The sequence below is a fragment of the Vanellus vanellus genome (genome assembly GCF_965231255.1).
Source record: "Vanellus vanellus genome assembly, chromosome: Z".
Classification (NCBI taxonomy): Eukaryota; Metazoa; Chordata; class Aves; order Charadriiformes; family Charadriidae; genus Vanellus; species Vanellus vanellus.
The window spans coordinates 46,717,625-46,739,408 of NC_138908.1; the positions used below are offsets into that span (position 1 = coordinate 46,717,625).

General features: G+C 35.4%; 1 protein-coding gene across 1 annotated transcript in view; it reads right to left on the reverse strand.

The window, feature by feature from the left end:
* Positions 1-6,023: 6,023 nt before the first annotated feature.
* The window catches only part of VPS13A (vacuolar protein sorting 13 homolog A), a 108,284-nt gene continuing 92,523 nt past the window's right edge, over positions 6,024-21,784 (reverse strand). The window contains exons 69-72 of the mRNA XM_082497960.1: positions 12,141-12,226; positions 11,360-11,483; positions 9,740-9,814; positions 6,024-7,361 (exon numbers count right to left, since the gene is read on the reverse strand). Coding sequence (XP_082354086.1) covers positions 7,311-7,361; positions 9,740-9,814; positions 11,360-11,483; positions 12,141-12,226 — 336 coding nt within the window. The 3' untranslated portion in view covers positions 6,024-7,310. The remainder of the gene's footprint in view (positions 7,362-9,739; positions 9,815-11,359; positions 11,484-12,140; positions 12,227-21,784) is intronic.

A 21,784-nucleotide genomic window follows, 5' to 3' on the forward strand; every position in this document is an offset into this window, starting at 1 on the left:
AAAACATGGTTGCAGCCACAAAGTGTGGCTTGCTCATAGCACAGCCTGTGTTGATTAAAAAAAAAATAAATTACAGAAATGGGAGAAGCATTTGTATTTACTGAAGTATGGATTAAGAGAACTTTAAAGAATGAGTTTCAAAGTTCACTTTTTAAGCTATATGTTTAAAATATTGTGTTCATATTTCCTATATTAGTTGAGTTATTTTTTGACAGCTGTGGGAATTAAGTATATTTAGAAGAATGTACATAACTACATTGCTGTCCAGCTGGTATTTTCTTAAGATTTTTTTTTTCTTTCTTTTAAAAATTTTATTCAGTATTTGCAATCATAGCTTATAAAATTTCAAACAGCAATGTCTTAATAATGACAAGTTACTGTTATTTTAGGGTACTAGACATTTTTATATTCTTGTTTGGAACAACGTAGCTGAAAGACTAGGGTAAACATATTTCACTCTTGAGAAGCATCTCTCAGTAGCCTAGATAGGCCGAACCCATTAATGTCCTAGGAACTGCAACAAAAGATTAATTATTGGTGACCCGTGCATATCACTGCCTTTTTGTTCAAGTGCCTTACAATAAATAAAATACCTTTCATAGTCAAGGAATGGCCGATTAAGATCTTGTAGGCAAGTCCGTGGAATTTACTCTGAAGGGGAAGAGAGTTTCTCAACCAGCAAGGCATTTAGCAAACTTTCTCAGCATTCACCGCCACAGGAGCTCAGAGATCATCCACAGCTGCCTGCGATAGCTAGGCCTTAAATTCCTCCGAGTCACTAACATAACTTGCTTTTTTGCACTTTGCATTTTCCTGTCGTTGAGCTTTATGGGTAGTTTTGCATGGATTAGACAGCAGTAAAGCCTCTTCCCTTGAAGATTTCCAGCTGTTTTCCTGTTAGGGCAATCTTGAAAACTTTTTTTACCCATGCAAAATGTGTGGTCGTCACTGGCACTTGATCAGCTAACCCAGCAACACTGGTAAGGAGAGCATTTTAGGAGAACAGTCTGCTATTAGCAGCAATTCAATCCAAAAGATGTGCTGAGGTTGTCCTGTATTTAAATGCATGAAAATTCCATTTTTCCAAGAAGAAATATTATAGCAACAGTTTTTACTATCGGCATAAAATAGAAATTTTTATGCAGCACAGAATGAAGTCAAAGTTACATTGATTTCTCAGCTTGAGTAGTGCTTCTGTGTATTCAGCCAAGTTGATAGCTCTCGCAGTGCAGTCCTGTGAAAAGCACACCCTGACCTTTCATTGCCCATAAAAAAGATGTTTACCATTTCACATATTAAACAGTGCAGTTCTCTTTTGTCCAGCAATACAGAAAAAAGTAAGTATATTCAGAGCTGGTGTTGGTTGCTAGGGAGAAAACAGCCCGAAACGTTGGATTCATTTGTTCTTCCTTTAGCATTGGAACAAGCAGTAGAAGATGCCACTCTAACGTTTTTCTGGGAGGGAAGGACACTGACCTATACGTTGTGCCCATACTAATGAATGGCAATAATGCATACTGATGGAACAGTGCAGTCAGTACACCCTGGGATGAGACACAGAGTACAGTGCCACTTGCTGAATGAGACGCCACCAAGGGAGAGTGACACAAAGCACATCTATTCTCGTGTTGTCCATGTTCCCCATGTCACCTCTACCCTCCCCTCAGAAGTAGACATCATGACAAGTCCTCAGTTGTGCTGTCCTGAACTAACCACTGTTGCTCCAAGTAATTCAAAAGCATTTCTTGTCATAAAATCTGTAGATACTGGAGTTTTACATTACTTAAGAACTTCCAGTCATGTGAAAAGAAGACAACAAAAATACTTTCTCTAGGGCAGCAGATTTGATGGAGGAAAGCATATGAAATGCCCAGACGCTTGAACTGCTTGATCCAGTTTTAAGCCCCTTAGGAACATCCAGAAAAACGTCTGTTTAAACTCTTAGTGGTTTCGTATCTTGAGTCAGGATTTGCTGTCTATGTGAAGAGCACATTGGCGCCATGAATTTGGGAGCCTGGCTTTGCTGGAGCATGAACTCTGCAGATTGAGAGACAGTTACCATTTTACAGGACCCATCAATACAAGAATGCTTTTCTTTCATGCTTCACAACCAACATTTAAAAACATTCACAGGGGCAGTTACCAAGATTAACTTCTGCACATAGTTATTGATCTGCTTGATGCAACCAGGAATGAAAACCCACAAAGATGAAAAACTGGAAGACATCCAGCTAAAAGAGAATTCATTTTTTTCTCCCATTTTACCTATTAGTGTCCTACCTCATAATGCCTATTCTGGCAGTCACATTTGTTTCAGCCTTTGATATGCTGATCCAGAGATGATGAGTTAATAAAAATCAATGGCATGGATATTCTTTTACTCCGTGTAGGACGAGACTTAAAAGCCAATTTACTCCCTTGAAGTAGTACAAGAGTATTTAGAATTCTTGTTCCAGATTTGCCCTGAAAACAATCAGAACCTCTTTATAAAAATCCTGTGTCTGCTGAAAGTGGAGTTTTAGATCCTTAGATCCCACTTGCAGTCACAAAAGAAAAAATTGTGACCAAGATCATAGTTGCATTTCTTAGGTCAAATAACAGAGCTCAGGCCTCTAGGTGACTAGATCACCTTTAAAAGGTCCCTTCCAACCCAAACTGTTCTATGATTCTATGCATATACTTGCCAGAAAACTAAGTAATCCACCAGTAAGAATAACAAGAGGCAAATGTTGACTTGGTTATAGAGTTATAGGCAGGAAAAAAGGTGTCAGCCATCTGCTAATTTGTTCAGTTCTAGACTGAAAAGCATAAGGCATTCAAGAACTGGATAACCACACAATGACAATTTGCATTTCAAGAGATGATGATGATAAACACAAATGTTTTCCGTATGAGAATGCGAAATACTTTGTAAAATTTTGATCTGCATAATGAAACAATTATTGTAATACACATGAAAAACAAATTTAAGTTAGAAACACTTTGCAGCGTATCTGAGACAATTACAAATACACAATGCATATTAGAAGTATTTTTCATCAACAGTTCCCACATTTAATAGCCCTGTTCTTTTGAAATACGCAGTCTCGGTTCCTTAAAAAAAAATGGAAGAAAAAAACCTTCCACGGTATTGCATTAATTTCCATAATAATCTGCATACACTAGTGAGACAGACAGGTCCTTCGCACAGTCTGGTTTTAGTAACAGATTTAAGCATAGAACCTGAGACCCTTCCTTGACAAAAGTTTTGATCAACATAGAAAAAAAGAAAACATAGCCAAACCTCAGTAATTAACTGTTAGGAACTTCAGCCACCTATATCCTTTATGCCTGGGAAGTAAGTGTTTCATTGGTATTGGTTGCTTCTTTAGTTTTTGTCGAAACTTCAGTAAAGATTAGTCACTGAAGATGGAGAGGGATCAACTGGGAGAGTTTAATGCTGGAAAAAGGTACTGTGGAACTGCATGATTTGCTGAAGAAACACTGCGTGCTCTTGCCTTGTACAATACTTACGTGATTCCAAGCAGTGCAGTTTTTAGGAAGCTCTTTTCTGGAATTCAGACGTGAAAGGATCAAGGGGTGGGGTGGGGAGGAATCTCCTGAATAGTTTTGTGAAATATTCTCATGCTTGAAGCTAATACAGTATCAGGAAATATATACAAATCAAATATATGCAGATCTATTTAAATGTCATATGGATATGGAACAATTTGTGAACAAGCCACAAAACTTAGCAATCCTATTAAAGTATACGATGTATTTACTGAAACTGCTTTACATCAGCAGAGCAATTAGGAAACTTAGGGTTTGTAGTTCAGTAATATGTTGTATGTATTAAATTTTAAACTACCATTACACAGTAATATTAATCTTTTATTGACTAGTGTGTGGTATTTGATATTTGCACATAGATGGCTAAAAATAACTCGGAACAAAAGACCTTAGTGATGTGTTTGATATGAGAGTGTATTTTGTGAAGTGCTAAAAATAATAAATAGCTAATGGTATTCGTACAAAAATTTTTTGCGGAAAAAAAGAGGGTTTCACAAGAATCTGTTATCTGGCAACATCATCTATGTTTTTTCCAGGTGGCAAAGGAAAACAAAACCATACTTTAAAGGAATCTTATACATGTAAATCCAGTCATTAAAAACTTGTCCTTATAATAAACCAAAGGTAAAAACTAAAGTCTGCATTCTGCTTTCACTGAGATGGCTGCAACAGAAGCTTGACCTTGCATTCTCAAGAGACACGATTTGACTTAATTTGTCAATTTCTACCTATGAGATTCTGAGTAATGGTATTAACCTGTTAATCAAAGCAGTATATATAAAAAAAACAAATAATAATCACATTCCAGTCAAATAAAATTCAGTTTCAGTTTATTCACGGCAAAGAAAAGGCTGGAGGGAGTAGGGGGGAAGGAAGGGGAGAAGCATGGAAACCAGAAGAGCCATGCCATGCAAAGCCATGCAGCTGAACAAAGAGAGGTGCAAACAGTTGGACTTACAGATGTTTTAGCAATGTGTCTGGCATCTTTGATTCTATGTTTGATTTGTCATTGACTTCTTAGAGGTAATTCTAACCTCTAACAAACTACTACTGACAACCCAAATGACATTTCTCAAAGGTATGAAGTTTAGGTAACAGTCATCTAGAAGAGAAACTGTTCTTCAGTACTTCAGTAAAGGCCATGGTATACTTTTAAACACAACAGTTAACAGACCCAAATGTGTACATTTTAATATTTTTTTGTGATCCCCTTGTCTAATTGCATATAAATTTTTAATAAAAATTAATATATCTATTCTGCCTTCTTGTTGAAAAAATATGCATATTGCAATAAGGAATGAGGCACAGCAGAGTGGACAACTCAAACAACCTGCAGTACTCCAGAAAACTACACAACGGCCTAAGCCTGAATACCCTTCTCCTTGCCCTAGGCTGATGTATAGTTAAAACAGAGAGAACTGATGTCTGCCAAGTGGCAAAATTCATTCATGACTGTATGGAGAAAGCATAAGGAAAAAAAAAAACAGGAAAAAGATATAATTTACTGACTGGGAAAATGGAACTATAGAAAATCATGTTGCCATTACAACAAGGAGACTGGAGACAAGCAGGGAGGTAGGGGAAAGGTCCCATGTTGACTTTTGAACACTTCCAGTGTTTTAGTTCTTTTGTTAAGGCTTTTAGATAGCACAGAAGATCAAAATATTTTCTGCTCTGTAGGAAAAATGCAATTTTGCAGGAATTGTTGTTTTCCAAAACATGAGCTTAACCACAGACATGCACATTTAAAATAAATCCTTCAATATTAATGGCTAAATTGCTCAAATATTACTGAAGAGCCAGCTGAGATTTGAGAATCAGGAGTCTGTTGGCAAAATAAATGTAAGTAAGTTAAGAACTGGAGATAATTCAAATACAGGCTCTGTAAAAAGAAAATATTTAGACTAGGGTGAATTGAAAAACTACACAAATGGGAATGTACAAAGTACTTGCAAGAGGTACTAGAAGTGAAAGTTGCAGCAGATACTCAGTAAATACTGGGGAGTAAATAAAAAAAAATACTCAGTAAATACAGAGCAAAGGAGACACCACAGTTATCAAGAATCAAGATCACAAAGAGGCTATTAATTGAACTATCATGCCTAAGATGAAAAGTGATACATGAAAAACAAATTACAGATACAGAATGGTACTCAGTGCACCTAATAACACTCCTTATCTAAGGCAAAGTATTCTATTAGTTTGGCACGATAATAACCTGAGTTAATACTCTTGGTACATGCTTGGTGTACAAACAAGTGGAGCAACACAGTCAATGTCATAGTTTGGAATCCTCTTATAATCTTTTGTTTCAATTTACGGGGAAAAAAAAATTACACACATTTTTGTAACCTACTATATGGTTATTCAACACCAAAGACAAGACTTTCAGTAAATTAAAGAACTGTAATTGTAGGTTAGCATGCTAGTCATTTTAGATTTTACAATGATGCAACAATTTGGATATCTCAAGCACCACCAGCAATGTCAGAATTATATCCTGTAGCTATAAAAATTCCAAACAATTGTTTGGAAATAATATTTTGGCAGCAGGTACTTAGTACCTGTAGCAGATATTTTGAAGACTCTGATATGGGAATTTATGGAAACCTTCATGTAACACTGTACTGTTTCCTCTACTTTTTACATCAACTGCAGTAAACAGCCATTCAACAATACTATGACTACTAAAGCTAAGAAATAAGCAGAATTGCACACATTCAAGTTCTCCCTGTTAAAGTTCTGCTGTCTGGATATGAAACAAAAAAGTTTCATTGGGTAAGAAAAGTTGATACAAGCAACTGTGAAATACTATATTTATTATTTAATATAAATTTGACTTTATTAGTCACTTACTTAAGACACAATACTGTGTAATCCAAGGCATTTATTTTTGGTATGCAACAGTGCACTTATAACCCCATAGACTCCTTAAGTTGCAAGACGGTTAATAACTTTTATTTAAAATAAAAGGCTTTAATTACTATTTTTAGTGCAGAGATATATTAATTCTCCCCATTACACATTTTTGTAAACTGTTATATTTTCTGTGAATATTGATAGAGGTGCTGCGACATTTCCTTGAGTAGAATGTAAAAAAAAGTTCACACTAAAAGTGATACTGTACTGTAAATTCATCATGACCTGGTCCATTCATATACAAAAAGAAAATAGTATTGTTAACTAAGCAGCCACTCCTGTGATCATCTAAATTAGACATCTCTGGTCAGTACCCTCCTTCATAGAATTTGAGTTGTAAGACTAGTGATTATTAAGTTAACATTTCCCTTGATAAAGAAATTTGAATTTCAATACAGCCTCAAGTCATATGAAATCTAAGACAGAAACCAAGTATTAATTTTCAGAATCAAATCAAAACTGAAAGATTTGCTCTGAATAGTATCATAAGAATTATTCCAGAATTCACTTTCAATATCAAAAGTAATGGTAAAACAATTTCTTTTCACACAGTATTTATAAAAAATTAAATCTGGAATTCTCATGTTAAAAAAAACAAAGAAAACAAGCCAAAACTTGGCAGAATTCTTTTGATTGCTAGGGTTTGGTTTTTTTAACTTAACGCCATCTATTTTTGTGATATAGCCATAGACTGTTGTGACCATAGTAAACAATTTCATAAATCTTCCTTCCCTTCTGTTTTTTGCTTTTGTTGCTAATATTCAAATAGTTCTGCTTGTTAAACAGGAATTAAAAGGTGGCTGTTCAGTGTTCTTCGTATCTTGGTGCTTCTCCATTCATTACAATTTTGGCTGATTCTCTCTCACTTCTTCCAGTTTAGAAAGGATCCACTGTGTGAAGGAAAAGGAAAAAATAAAAATGTTTCCTTGTGAAAAAACACAAAAAGCAGCTGAAAATTAGATTGATCTGGCCAGACACTTCACTACCTGCTCTCTTCCTAATGGATTCTTTAACACAGTGCTCAAAATTCTACTGTAGATTAGAAACCCTGGATTTTCTTACATGAAAATGGAGGCATTTAAGTGCCAACATCCAACACTGAATACCACAGCTAATGAAACTGGCTAGGTTGATAATTCAGTTGCCTGGTTTGTGTTTCAATGAATATTTTAAAAAAATTATGACATCATCATTTCACCTACATCATTATTAATGATTTAGACTAATAATTAGTCTACAACTCTAGACTAATCACAGATGACAATAGAGAAGCAAGGATAAGAGAAGACAGAGGACAAGAATAGGTTCCTGCAACGTGTTAATACAGCTATTTAGAAAGAAGCTTTCTGTAACTTTATTTGGTTTCTTTACAGGAATTTCAAGTTCACTCATATACTGAACATGGGAGGGAAATCAGTTTCCAAAGAGTCTTAAAAAAAAAAAAAAAAAAGAAAGGGGGGGAGAGGGGAAAGGGGCAGTGACATGGAAATCTAAGGTAGTAGATGAAGTTATACAGATTGCCATGAGAAAGCTGCATAATGCTTGCAAGGAAGTTGAGTAGATTATTACAAATCAGATTTTGTTACTGGATCAGGTTCTATGTTACAGATCTTTAGGATTCCCTCCTCCCCATCACAAGCTCACCGCCTCAAGGAAACCAGAGCTTCTGTTTACCAGGATGCTGAAGGTTTGAAAGAAGAATTGTCTGTTCAAGATACTACTATTCACATCATAATATGGCACTTCTCACAGATGGAACAACCTTGTAGTGTCCACTAGACTGACACAATGTTCACAAAGCAGTGTCACTGAAAATGACCTCTTGGCCTTTTTACTGCAAAGGCTACAAGTGTCGTTTTCACTGTGCCTCTAACACTTCCCTCAGTGTTGTCTCTCTGTATACACAAGCACCAAGTGTCACATTTGCAGAAGTGAGCTGCAGGCTAAACATCCCCGAAGACGACTCTCAAAGACTTATTTCCTGTAGGATAGCCCCTAAGGCCCTGATGACAATTTTTGAATGAATTTGTTAAAATATTCCTTCTCTAAGATAAAACCACATTCCTTACCAAGCCTGCCTGACAGTGAACTTTCCTCTCATATTTGCATTCCTATTGCTTTTGTGATATTCATGGGCCTTTCTAGGAAAATACGCAAACCAACATTTTTGTGAAAAGTGCACACAACTTTTTCAGCTTTCTTTTCCTTGCTTAAGACTTACGGCATACATAATATGATGCACTAATTTGATTTTTGGAATTGTTCCTGATTTAGCTGGGGCATAGATGGGATTCCCTTCCCACACAGACTACGGGACCTCAATGCCACCCCTGCCCCACCACAGCCAAAAAGAAAAAAAAAAAAAAAAAAACCAAACAAAACAGGAGCTCAGTATCTCCAAAGAGTACAGACAAGAAAAATTCAGCATGGGACCCTCAAATACCTTGACAGCATTTGTAATGCATTTTGAGGTAAGAGTCAAACAGTATCTAACCTCTGCTGAGTGAAACTACACTCAAGAAGACAAAAGCAACTTAAACTGATGAGAAGGTGCAAAAGCAACCTAAACTAATGACAGGATGCAACTTTCACAGACTGTTTCAAAGCGTGATCCCAGGGTACCATATCACACTGGTGCAAAGACTAATTTATTGTTTCAGAAAATGACTAGCTACGCTAATAAAAACAAGGCAGAACTTTCATAACCCGGCTACCTCATAGTTCTGGTAGCAGACCTGGACTGCTCCTACTCTCTGCTCTAGTGATCAAAAAGAAGGGATCATAGAGAATATGTATATAATAATAGTAGTAATATCATACATCAAATAAACTATTTGTGTTTCTATTAGGGATTTTCTTCATTCTTCAACCAAAACCATATTTTGAGGAACAGAGGAATGGCATCCCTCCCATCCCCCCAGAATAAAACTAGGAGTAATTTACAAATATTGTTTGTTCTATTAAAACACGCTATTTTAGTTCACATGCTTGATTATTTAGCTTTTGTTAGCATTACTGCTAAATCAGCCATTTGACAGACATTTATAATTCCAAAGATTTATGTAAGAAAAACTGTGGTGTTGGAATTGAGTATTTTTGAAATTCAGTACTGAAGAGATCATCGCCATTTCCATCTGTGTAACTGCTGTGTGCAAATAAAGAATTTTAAATATACATGGTAGCTTCAGGTTAAGAATATTTGTTTCACTTTTTAAGCCAAATTTAGCACAGTAATTGAAATAGTATTGTAATAGTATTTTGACTTTACCTTAGCATCCTCTGGACTTTTAAAATTAATAATTTTTCCAAATTCTTTGGCATGGAACACAGACTTGACTCGTTCCTAAAAAACAGACAGTAATTCAAAATTGAAGTTAGTTTCTTCAAACTTTATGACTAAGTTATTTACCATTGAGGCAGCTATATGGTTCAGCCAGCCACGTGTACCCATTACACTAATCTGAGTATGTTCATCTCGCATGCACACACCCCGAGAAACTTCATTTTCTGCATGAACGCGCAGTGGTGTGGAACGCTCCAGCAATAACAAACTTCCCTTTTTACCATGGAGTCCCTAGAGACCAGACTATAAAAGTGTGTAGGAATGGAAGGCAGATAATGGAGTATGAGGGGTAACAAAATCCAGTACTCCCTAAGGCTGTAACTTTTCATTCTCCTTTGAGTAGTTATCTGGGTGGACATTCCACCAATACTGACTTGCAAGTAGTGATCTTAGGTAGTGAAAATAGCAACTTAGGCTTCAGAAATAGAACATAAGTAGTGCTTTGCAATATACAGTTTTCAACCATAGATTTCAGTAAGGAGCACACTGCAGACATGTGAATGGACTCTGAAATGACTGCTGTGTAGGGGTAAAGATGGATATGTTATTCAGCATTGTCTGAAATGGCAGAAACTCTAAGAATTATTTCATCCTGTAAAAGTTCACTTGCAGTCAGAAATCCAGTTTGGAGGATTCCAAACCAATATGGCTCTGCCTTTCATGCTCTCTGCAATAGAAACAAATAATCTGAGTGAAAAACTGAATGACTTTGAACACTGTTAAGACTGTCCTGACAACCAAGATGTGTAATTACACACATGAAGCTTATTAAAAACAGAAACAAAACAAAACACTGGACGTAAATTTATTGAGCAAAATTAAATTCAGTTACCATCTCAAAAAGAATTTAAGATAATTTTTTTTAAGGAACTTTGCCTCTGTAAGTACGCTCAGTTATCAGTGGTCATCTTTCTCCATAATTTCTTTGCCAGTTTACAAGGGAAAGTAAGTTTGGGGACTTTTTAAAGGAAAAATTGCAACTGAGAGCAAAATTCTTCAACTTGCATTGAAAAGGATAAGCATATGTCATTATGGTTTTTATGAAGCCATTAATATTTATTATACTTTTCAATAATTTGATTACTAGCAAATGAAAAAAAAACCTTGAAGCATAGCACATGCAAATGTATTGCTCTGATATATTTGAATCTTTGGGATAGCAACAAGGGAGAAGCACACATATTGGCATATTTCCATAGTGCCAGAGTATGTAATAAAAATAATCTGCAATCTTCTGAGAGAGTTTTGTTGTATCACCATTTTCCAAGCTACGAATACACCATAAACTGGTGCATACCAACAAAAAAATTCCCAGAGCTCAAGGAATAAATTCATCTGCAAACATCAAGGCACCATTTTGCTTAGAACAGACAGAAGCTAGTTATCTGAGAGAGTTTGCCCATGCCAAATTTCAACTCCCTTCTCTGAATGCATCTCAACTAGAAGAGAGATCAAGAATTCAAAACGAGAGAGATCAGGAACTCAAAGTTCAATTTTATAAACAGTAACACAAAAAGGAAACAAAACATGATTATGTTAACATACCTTGGCTTCAATGCGTAATCTTCTGCCATCGACGATGAATGGTTCTTTGGTAAATTCATCATAAGTGTATTGCCATTCACATGTCAGCTGTCCAAATGTCCCTTTTGTCACAAATAACACACCACTAGGCACCAGAAAATAAAATTAATAATTTGAAAATTAATGTAAAAATCCTTAAAAGTTATCAAGTTACCCTAGCTCTAGTGAAGTCATTCCTTGTTCCAAAATATTTCTCATCTAATGATCTATAACCATACAGCATACTTGAGTGAATTTTGCACCTTCCTCTAACTTATTTAACATACTGTGTTTCAGAGCAAAACTGTAACACTACTTCTGGCTGTATTTCTACAAAAAGTTGTACACACGTTTCATTTGAGAAGGATACTTTTTACTCCACTATTAAACATTATTAACTATGTTCCTCCATTATCCTTTTTTCCTTCAATATGCCATTTTATAAGTGAATCCCACAGTTCCACTGATTTCAGCCTAACCAGATTTATGACAAATCTTTGTCAGCAAAAGAAATCACAAAACCAACATTCCTTTTCTCATTTTAAATAGAGAAATTACTATGACACTCAAAATAGCATACCCTGGTGCTGAACAATGCCGCTGTTGAACAAGATTATTAACAGCACACTAAGCATGCTTTCTCCATCCTTTTATCTACACACATAATGACAGACATGTCAAAGCGCAGTTACTGATCAACAATTATCAAGGCATACAAATTTTGATAGTTTTAAGTGCTTATTATTCAGTCAAAGCTGTTTACCTTTTTGTTACCATTAACAGATCTGTACTGTTGACCATAGCATGTGCAATATATCTGAGTTTTGCAAATCTTCCGTTTTCAATTTTCTAAAAGAGATAACATTTTATAGCTTTGAATATGCTAGTATAAATTCATGTACTAATTTTGTGCTTGAAATGTTTATATCCTCCAAAAGTATAAATTATAACAAAGCACCTAGCGCATACTTTTAAATAAAAGGCTACTTTCATGAAGTCAGAGTATGACTAACAGATCTGTGACAGCTAATGTTCATAATTACGTAGAATTATCTGGTTGCTGTTAGAGCAGCTACGCAAATAAGAATCAATCCTAACCAAAACTGGCAAGGAACAGCATAATTTCTCAAACATTTCAGGACTCAGTTTTGTACAAATTTCTAGTACACACTGAACTTCTGACTAATACAGTTCTGAGACAATAGAAGAAGTAAAGATTAATTTCCTAATTTATGTCGAGCCACCTCCAAAATGTTGGAGTAATTACCTCTGGGAATAAACAATATACTTAACTATATACAAGAACACACTATCATGTAGACAGTGGGACCTAATAATGCATTTGAGGTAATGCTTTGCATTTCTCCATATTCTTTTGTTTCCCCCTGACCTTACTTAATCTTTTGCTGTGAATATTGTAGCAGAATATTCTTTAATGGGCAATAAATTTTAAATACTGATGACAGCAGATGAATCATTTTTAAAAACAGAGGCCCCGTAACTTTAACATGACTTGGCAACCATTGGATTTCTGACTTTCTGAGCAATGACTGATTAAATTAGTAATTGAATTAAGATTGCTGCATCTTAGGTAGGAATAGCAACATGACTGCTTGCATACTTCCTATCTGTTAGAAACTGGAAGCAAAAATAGATTAGTTTAAACCAGTATGATTCAAGAAACCCTTAACTACAAGCATATTGCTTCAGATATGTATGCCAATATTTAAAAACACATAGGTCAGTTCTCAATGCAGTTAAAACGGCAAAACCATTTAATGAGTATTCATCACCACTGTAAAATGATAAAGATGTTTAATTAGGTATATCTGACAACTTCAAAGCATGGATAACTCCACTTGCCCAAACAGATTTTTTTTTTAAATGGTACCTTCCCTCAAAGATGCTGATTCTTAAGTGACTAAAATGCAAGAACATTTGAGTAACAGGTTGGCAAAGGAGAGTTTTCCAGAAAGCTCTCAGAAAATTCAGATTATTTCTCTCTCCCGAAAGCTGGGCCACAAAATCACAGCTATTGATCATGTGCCTACATACAGAAGTCACTGCTTAACTTCTTTCTGCAAGAGCTAGTATTAGGGGCAGGATGAATACAGCAAGAAGAATGGTGTACGAAATGAGGAGTTACGGGCTTGGAAAACGATTATTATTTTTCTTATTTTTGGAAACTACTTATTCAAGCTTTGTCTAGGGCTTGCCATACCTCCGATTTGAGTCTCTCCCTGCCTCTCACATTTAGGTACAAGCTCTTACTTCCTAAGTAACCAAAAAATCCTCTCTCAAGGTAGCCTCTACAACATTCCAGCAAACATATGTTGGCTGGTCAGAAGACAGAGGAGGTCATACGGACAGACAGCATGGACAGGATAGCTGACCCAGATACCAGGCAACTGGCCTAAGTTCTATGTCCTGATGCATATTAAGTGTTAACGATCAAGCAAGAAAGACAGGGAAAGGGAGGAGAAGGCTGACAGGAACTTACAGAAATAAACGTGTGGAAAGAGCAAGGGAGGTTCAGCACGGGTAACAAATTGTTGCATTTAATCTGCAAGACTCTGTGACAATGCCAGCAATTTCTCTTACTGACCAAACACATTATAAATATTGCAAAGTATGACCAGTATCTCTCTTCTGTTAGAAGCAATTACAGGGGAGAAGCATTTAGCAATTCAGCCTTATTAGGATGGAGAGGATCTCTAGTCTTTCTCCTGCATCAAAGAAGATAACTTTCTTATGCTTTGCATAGCACTGAAGTAAGCCTCTCAATACAAAAGTTAATACCCTTAAGTGGGACTTAAGAGAGCAGGGTTACCTCTTTCTGTCTTTTCATTAGCTCGCTAGTTAATTTTCAATAAGTCCTGTCACTCCACTGTAACTTACTCAGTTTATTGATAATGAATTGAGAATTATGAAAATTATTACGGAAGTACAGTACTTAACTATCACACAGGTTGCAATCCTAAATAAAAGCTATTTAAACGTCCACCAGATTCCACAAAAAGTATTTCATTCTACTAAGATACACAAAAAAGTGATTTGCGCAGCACAAAGATATTATTAGGATGTGGTGTGCACTGACCTAACTACTCCTCATTGTTAGCTCTGAGTCAAAGATCATAAACTCAAGTTATCTGCGTTCTGTAGTTTTGTAGACAACAGACACTCACCATGAAATAAAGCACAGGAAGAGGCTGCACAGTCTGCTTCCAAAGGTAACACTTGTATCTATGCCAATGCTGAGTAGTAACTACTTCTAAATTTTCTGCCTTTAGATTTTTTTACCCTTCATTTACAATCTTTATCCCTCTTAGCATTAGACTCGCACCTATTCATTAGAAAATACATCATAGTGGGATACCCCAATTTACTGCTGACAATTCTTACAGCAAGATCACTACCGTGCTCTGCTACCAAAGTGCCTTACACAAGCATAAAAGGATACATAATTGATCCCTCAATACAGATGCATAAATAAGGGTTTTAAGTTTTACAGTATGTGGCTATTAATTGAAGAAAGGCAGTAACTTGGGACCACTGTTTGGTGATACAAAACTATGAAAGTTAACACCAATCAATCATTGTTTGTTCAATATTAGTTTCACCACTGTGAGAAAACAAATACTAATTTTTAACACACAGCTTCTGTATTTCAAATTAAAAAAGGTTTAATAACCTGATTACTTTATTATATGTTGCGGTTCATTGACTAGACATGGAAATTGAATAAGTCTATTGAAAAAAGGCACTCCAGCAGCTGTAAAATGTGAAGTAATTGAAGCACAAATCCTCTCCTTTGCAAATTATTCTTACCTGGAGTACAAATGCTTAGATGTCACTGCAATAATCTAACAGTAGATGTGATCATTTGTGCAGAGACAGATACGCAAACATGCTCAGTTTCTTTAAAGTGGCATCTCTGCATTTGGAAAGACTCCTAATAACACCACATGATCTTAATTTACTAAGGAGCAAGCACAGAGGCCTTTGATAAAGTTAGAAATGAAACACAGCAGAGTTTAAGTAATGGAGACAAAATTTAGTATCTATGATCCTTCTGGTTATAGTTCAAAAAAATACTAGTATTATGTGTGATGCAAAAGCCGGCATGTTTGGTAGTTTCTTGAACTCATCTCAACTGAGATGGCATAAAATAAAAAGTACTGTAAAGATCATTACTACTTTATAAGTGATTATAAATCTGCTACTCTTCTCTCTAGATGTTCAGGTTAACTTGAAGTTTTCAGTTGGATTTTAGATTGCCAGTGTATTTAATTATGAACTGATTACTGTCCAAACGTATGGTAATGAAGGCAACTCACTGTTGTTGTTAGAATCTCCAATATTGAATGTACGTTTCAGCTCAAAATATAGGGTGACTTCTTCAAAAGCTGTAGAATTGCTACTTTCAGCAGGCTAACCTCGTATAATAACATAGCCAAGCTTCCTCACAGAAACATTTAATAATTCTAAGCAGTACCCAGGTCACTTGTTAGATCTAGCTTGAATGTGTGTGAAAAGGGGAAAAAATGTTAGATAAAGAAAAAAAAAAATAACATGTAGAACATTCCTTTTTCTGCCATGCCAAATTCTCTCCTGATCCTTTATTAATAAGAACTAACCCTAATCCTTTATTGCCTACTTCCTCATTCCAGTTATCCTAATGTGCAATGTCATTCTACAAAAAGTAAAGCTTTTGTCCATGATGTGTTAGTGCCTGAATTCAAGATCCCATTCAGAGATGCTGAACAGCAACTCTGAAATCAACGTGGTTTTGTTCAAATCAACAGAAATTTGTGGTCAAGGTCAACATTTCAATCTAAGCATGCAGGGCAGTAAAAATCAGGACAGCAGCTTTCTTTCAGAACACAGTTTCTTTTCCAACAGAAATATAATTTGCCTATGCTGACTGGCAGAATTATCTGGGTCAATTTTTAATCTGGATACCAAGAGAATCCATTTGATGAGCTAAATGGAGAAGCCGCACCGATCTACACTTTCATTATGATGATCACATTGATGTTCTTTGTGCTTTCTTGCCAATACGAAGTTCTTAGATTTGTAGCATCTGAAGTGATTACTGTATCAGCAGGGAAACAGGAAAATATTTCAGTTTTCTTTTGTGTTCTCTGTCAGCAAACAAGCTGGTGTATGCTTTGCCTAGGACACTAAGTTTTTTCTTGCTTCTTCACCATGTATTAGCATTTATGCTTCAATCACAAACAAGCTAAAATTAAACCAAGTCACATAAGCTTCCATGTTCTTCTAAAAACAACTGGTGTTAGCTAGTCTCAGCCAGCTTCCTGTAAATAAATACAAGTCTTCTATTTAGGGATGGGCAATGGCTATGTTCAAATGTTGCACATTTCAGTGGTAAGGATCCTGCTCTTTCCTTTAACCTAGACACAACAGGTATTCCAAAGGAGGGTGGATAATGAGAGCTGTGACTCAATTAAGGGAGCAGCAAGCCAGGTACCGTGCATGACTGGATGCCTGGTAAGAATCAGGACACTACTGAATAAAAAGGAAGTTACTTTGAACTTTAGAAAGAATTTCTCCCTGAAATTAAACCTCTGTTTCAGACTAATTCGCAATATGGACATTTATGTTTTGATTTGAAGCCAAGCCCAAGGGAGTGTGAGGGAAGGAGGGAAAGGAGGAGTATGACACACTTTTCCAACTCCTCAGATGTTCCTCCTGGCAGACTGACGTTTGAAAACTAAACGAGGGTCTGTTCAACCCATTTCAACATTCTGCCACCTGATCTGAAGCTTATCTCATGACCTAAAAAGGTTCACTGAACTGAAAGCCAAACACCTCCAACACAGTAGGACACAGTATTGAAGCAAGGCTTTGAAGGATTGTCTTCCCTACCAGCTTACATCCACTGCGGCAAAGTTGGGCAGCAACTTTATACAACACTGTAAAAGAGTCCTCACAAACTCAGACACAATAAAGGCAAGCTAAAAAGAGAAAAAGGTTTTGAATTTATTTTGGTTTTGGGTAGGCACTGGGTTGTGACACAGAGAACTCCACTGATTTCATGGTGCAAGCATTAATGACAGGCTCATCAGCACAAGACTAGCCTATCGTTCAGCTTTAGTCTCTGGCAGGTCTATAGCTTCTGTAGATGACCAATAACAACAAAGATATAAACAGCCCACTAAATGATCCTAGAAACTATCTATAGTATCCCTGTGCACTGACTTAAATCTAGAGCCTCTTGAGAAATCAAAAAGACCAAAGAAACCTGGTCAAAAGGGATGTACCGGAAGAGCATAGCCAATTCTTCACCTCAGCAAGGAGGAAGCATATAAATTCAAGTTACCATTATACAAGTCAGTAAAGGAGTAAAACTAAATACTTGGGAAAAGCTGAATCATCAACTTGTTATGCAGCAGCAATCTTGGCAACCTGAGCTGAAAGGATGGCACTTAATCCTGGGGTTTTCAGTAACAGAACTGGACTTCAATTCACGAGTGAAAAATTGGGGAAAAAAAATTGTGCAGCCAAAAGTTAAAACATTAAAATACATTAAACTGAAGGGGGAAGAAAAAAGGCATTTGAAAATATGGTCTATATTTTTCGGTATATTTTTCGGTTACTTTAAATCCCTAAACAAAATAATGTCCAATTTTAAAAATTTTTGTGTGTGTGTGTTTTTGCTGACTTGAAGAGCATTAGTTCCAGCTAGTTAGCTATTATACTTTTCACAGGTTTTGGTTCCATGAGTTAGAGAGAAATAAAATCCTAATATCCCAGGTGCTTCAATTTTTTGTTATCCTAAATCCAAATGATTTCTTTTTCCCATGTACATTCAGAGGAAGCTAAGCTCAAGACAGAAACAAATAAAATATTTGTAAAAAATGACTACATTTTTTATTAACATAAAAACTTCAAAAATAGAACTATACACCATGAAAGAGACCAAATACTGTAAAGTATATAATCACATTTGCCAAGTATACTGGCAGAGTTTTTTACTGTTTTTTTATTTATTTTTTTTTTAGTTAGCATTCTACAACCGTTTTATCTACTGAGTAAAGAAAGAAGTCTTTTTAGATATATTGCAGTGAAATGTGAATTAGTGATACCTGACCCAGCAGTACTACCACTCATGCTAAATTTTACGTCCACATTCTGTAATGACTTGTAGAATTATAAGTTAAAAAACTTAAAACATTAGGTCAATTTGATAAAAAAAAAAAAAAAGTATTGTTTCTAGAAATCAATTCTTATTTTTGCAGGGATGCTTCTTCAGTCAAAAACTATTACATTTCTTTCTAAAGCTGTTTTAGAATGAGGAAAAATCTGTTTGTTATTAAATTGACATGCATTGTCTTGTAAGACAGGTCACTACAGAAGAAAAACAAAATTTTATAGGATAAAAGAGAAATTGTACTAAAAAGCCAAAAAGAAAAAAGAAAACGTTCGGTAACATATTCAAAGTTCCCAAAACCCAGTGAAGTTAAAATGCAGCAGTAATCTTTCCATAAAGTTGTACCTAACAACTTCCTCAACTTTTAGGGATGACGAGTCCTTTATCAGGACTGAAGTTTAAGATAATTTCCTACATTCTTCAAAGAAATACCTGAAATCCATTTGTATCTGAAATATTCAAAATCCCTTCCACAATGTTTCAGGCAGTAACACATCGCAAGAGTGTCTTTCATCTCCTTCACCTAGACATCCTTTTGAGATTACAGTATTACAAAATAAGTAGCAATACATGATGTGTGGCCATCTTAAGCACCAGGAGTTTCAGCTAAAACAAGCTCTCAAGTTGAGTTTGTCCCCTCTTTGATTTGGGAGATTACAGGCACACATTCCTTGGCTCATTACCCAAGAGATCAGACTGTACAGCAGCTTTTGAAGGCACAGAGCCAGAATATGCACTTAAGGATTTTAATGTTTTTCCCACCTTAGAATTTTGATAACTGGTAGATAATAGAAAATGAAGGACATGACATCACCTTTGGTAAATAAGCAAATATTTTATAAGCTCTTGTTGCTTTAGAGCAACTCTAATTCTTCAGATGTTGGCAGAATAGTTAATTCTTACTACAGTAAGTAGTATAAGTATGTATTGCAAGACATCTTTAAGACGCAACACTAAATCTAAATTCAGCAACAAACCACAAAAAAGACTGAAAAAACTGTGCAAACATTCCACTGAATAGAGAATAAAACAATTTTTAAAGAAACAAGTAACTTGTAAAGCTATATTGTAAAATTTACAAAACAGAATTATAGTGGTTCAGTACTGTTTCTTCCCCCCCTCCCTGTGTATAGGTAAATAAGAAACTAAATACTTCAGCATGTTACATGTGTTTTACTACACACAGCCTTGTAGAAGTACTGGTATTTTCTCCAGCTGTCCATGATTTTACATAGGGTTTAGTTCTGGGGTGGATTTTTAACTTTTTTTTTGTTGCTATGAAAACAAAAATATTGATTTAAGAACTAAAAATTTACGGTCACAATCAAAAATAACTAAATAAACAGTTATTTCACACATCTAAGTATTCCAAAGGATACCCAAAATAAGTACTTAAAAATTACAGTAAAACAAATGGTAAATGAAAAATCAAAGGGTTATGTTAAATACTTTCACAGGCCATTTAGTGTTTTTAAAAAATCTAGTTCCAGAAAACACGATAAACAAATTTGGAACAGAACAGATGAATCCATTTTAGATATACTTTAGACATGTTTATTGTTAAAAATAAAAGCAGACAAAATACTTTTGAAATATGAAATAAAACAGTCAAACAGCATTTTAACACCAATAATGACTGTACAACTCAGTAAAGTTTTACTAAACACATTTAAAAGCATTTCATCTGGCCGATCATAATTAAAACCTCTTAAACACATATAAATGCAAAACCATTAAATACACTTGATAGAAACATATCTGGAAATAAACTAAGTCACTGTATTACTATTTTTTTTATATTATTCAATACTATTTTCACCTAATGTCCAGTTTTATCTATAAGACTATTTTTATTATATTCTTTGCTCCTTTCCCTAGCATTCATCATCATACAGTTTATTTCCACACATTTTTTTTTGCACAGTTTTAAAAATAAGATTTAGTATCAGACAACCCCAATTTCTCAGTGGGAATTATAGCAGCAACATTTAATACTTAAAGGTCAAAAGAACGTGACAAAGGCCATGTATATCCTGTTACAGTCCGTATTATCCTAACTGTCATCATCATCACTACTATTGTGAGTCTTAGTCCATTCCCTGTAGGCCTGTCTTTTCTGAAAGCATGGTAAGGGAAGAAGAAAGCAGAAGTATTAGTTTAGAGTATTAGTTTGTCTGGCACATTTGTTAACTAAAGCAAACTAAAACCCCAGAAAATAAATTCTGAAGTGACACCCTAGTTTAGGACACGGTATGAGCACTCAGAATCACCTATATCCTATTTCCTTTATCCAGCATATACAATCTCTAAATCACTAAAAGAAGTGTTATTCCAATCTAATCCAGTAATTCATTGGAAATGCTACAACACAGTGACTGCAGTGGGGCCAGTCACCAGACCTGTATGCATTGCAATAATACAAAAGGGAAAATAATCTTTTTTTTCCCCCATAAGAATATATTATGCTATTCAAACTGCTTCAGATAGGGAACACGTGATACACTGAGTCTCGTGCAAAACAAAGAAATGTCATTAGAACCAGAAACACTGAGAACCAAAAACATTAGTACACTTGAGGATAAAAGAAGGTTAAGACATCAAACACACTATTATCAGAAATTAATTTTTGAAAAAAATTATGCAATTCATTATTTTCCGATTTGACTGTCTACAGGGAGAATTACAACCCTGTTCGGATATTTCAAACATCTCTACAAGAGTAGTTCTGCCTTAGAATCATCGTTACTGAAAACTAATATGAAACATACAGTTTTTCAACTGTAGCTACTTTCAAATGGTGGCTGCCATCACAAAATATGACATTCATTACATAAGGCAATGCCTTTATGCTTTTATAAATTGGATAATGGAAGGTGGTGATACTGTACTGAACCATGTAACAGAGAAAAGTTAGAATTACATATTAGATTGCAGAATGTTTTAAAGGTTTCTCTGGAAAAGAACAAAATGCACACATACAAATCTAAGAAGCAAAAGCAATGCAAAGTCATTAGAGAAGTCTGCATATTAGAGCTGGCACTGTTGTCTCGCTAGCATTTTTTTTAGCGGAACACTTAAAACAGAAAAGGGGATGTTTTGAAATTCATTTTCTTATTAAAAAGAGGAGAAAGATTAGCAATAAGTTTATGCTATTCATCGGTAGTAGCTTCTAACTATGCTCTAGTTAAGGTAACACTGGTTTGTGACACTGGCTTTAAACTGGAGAGCACGGT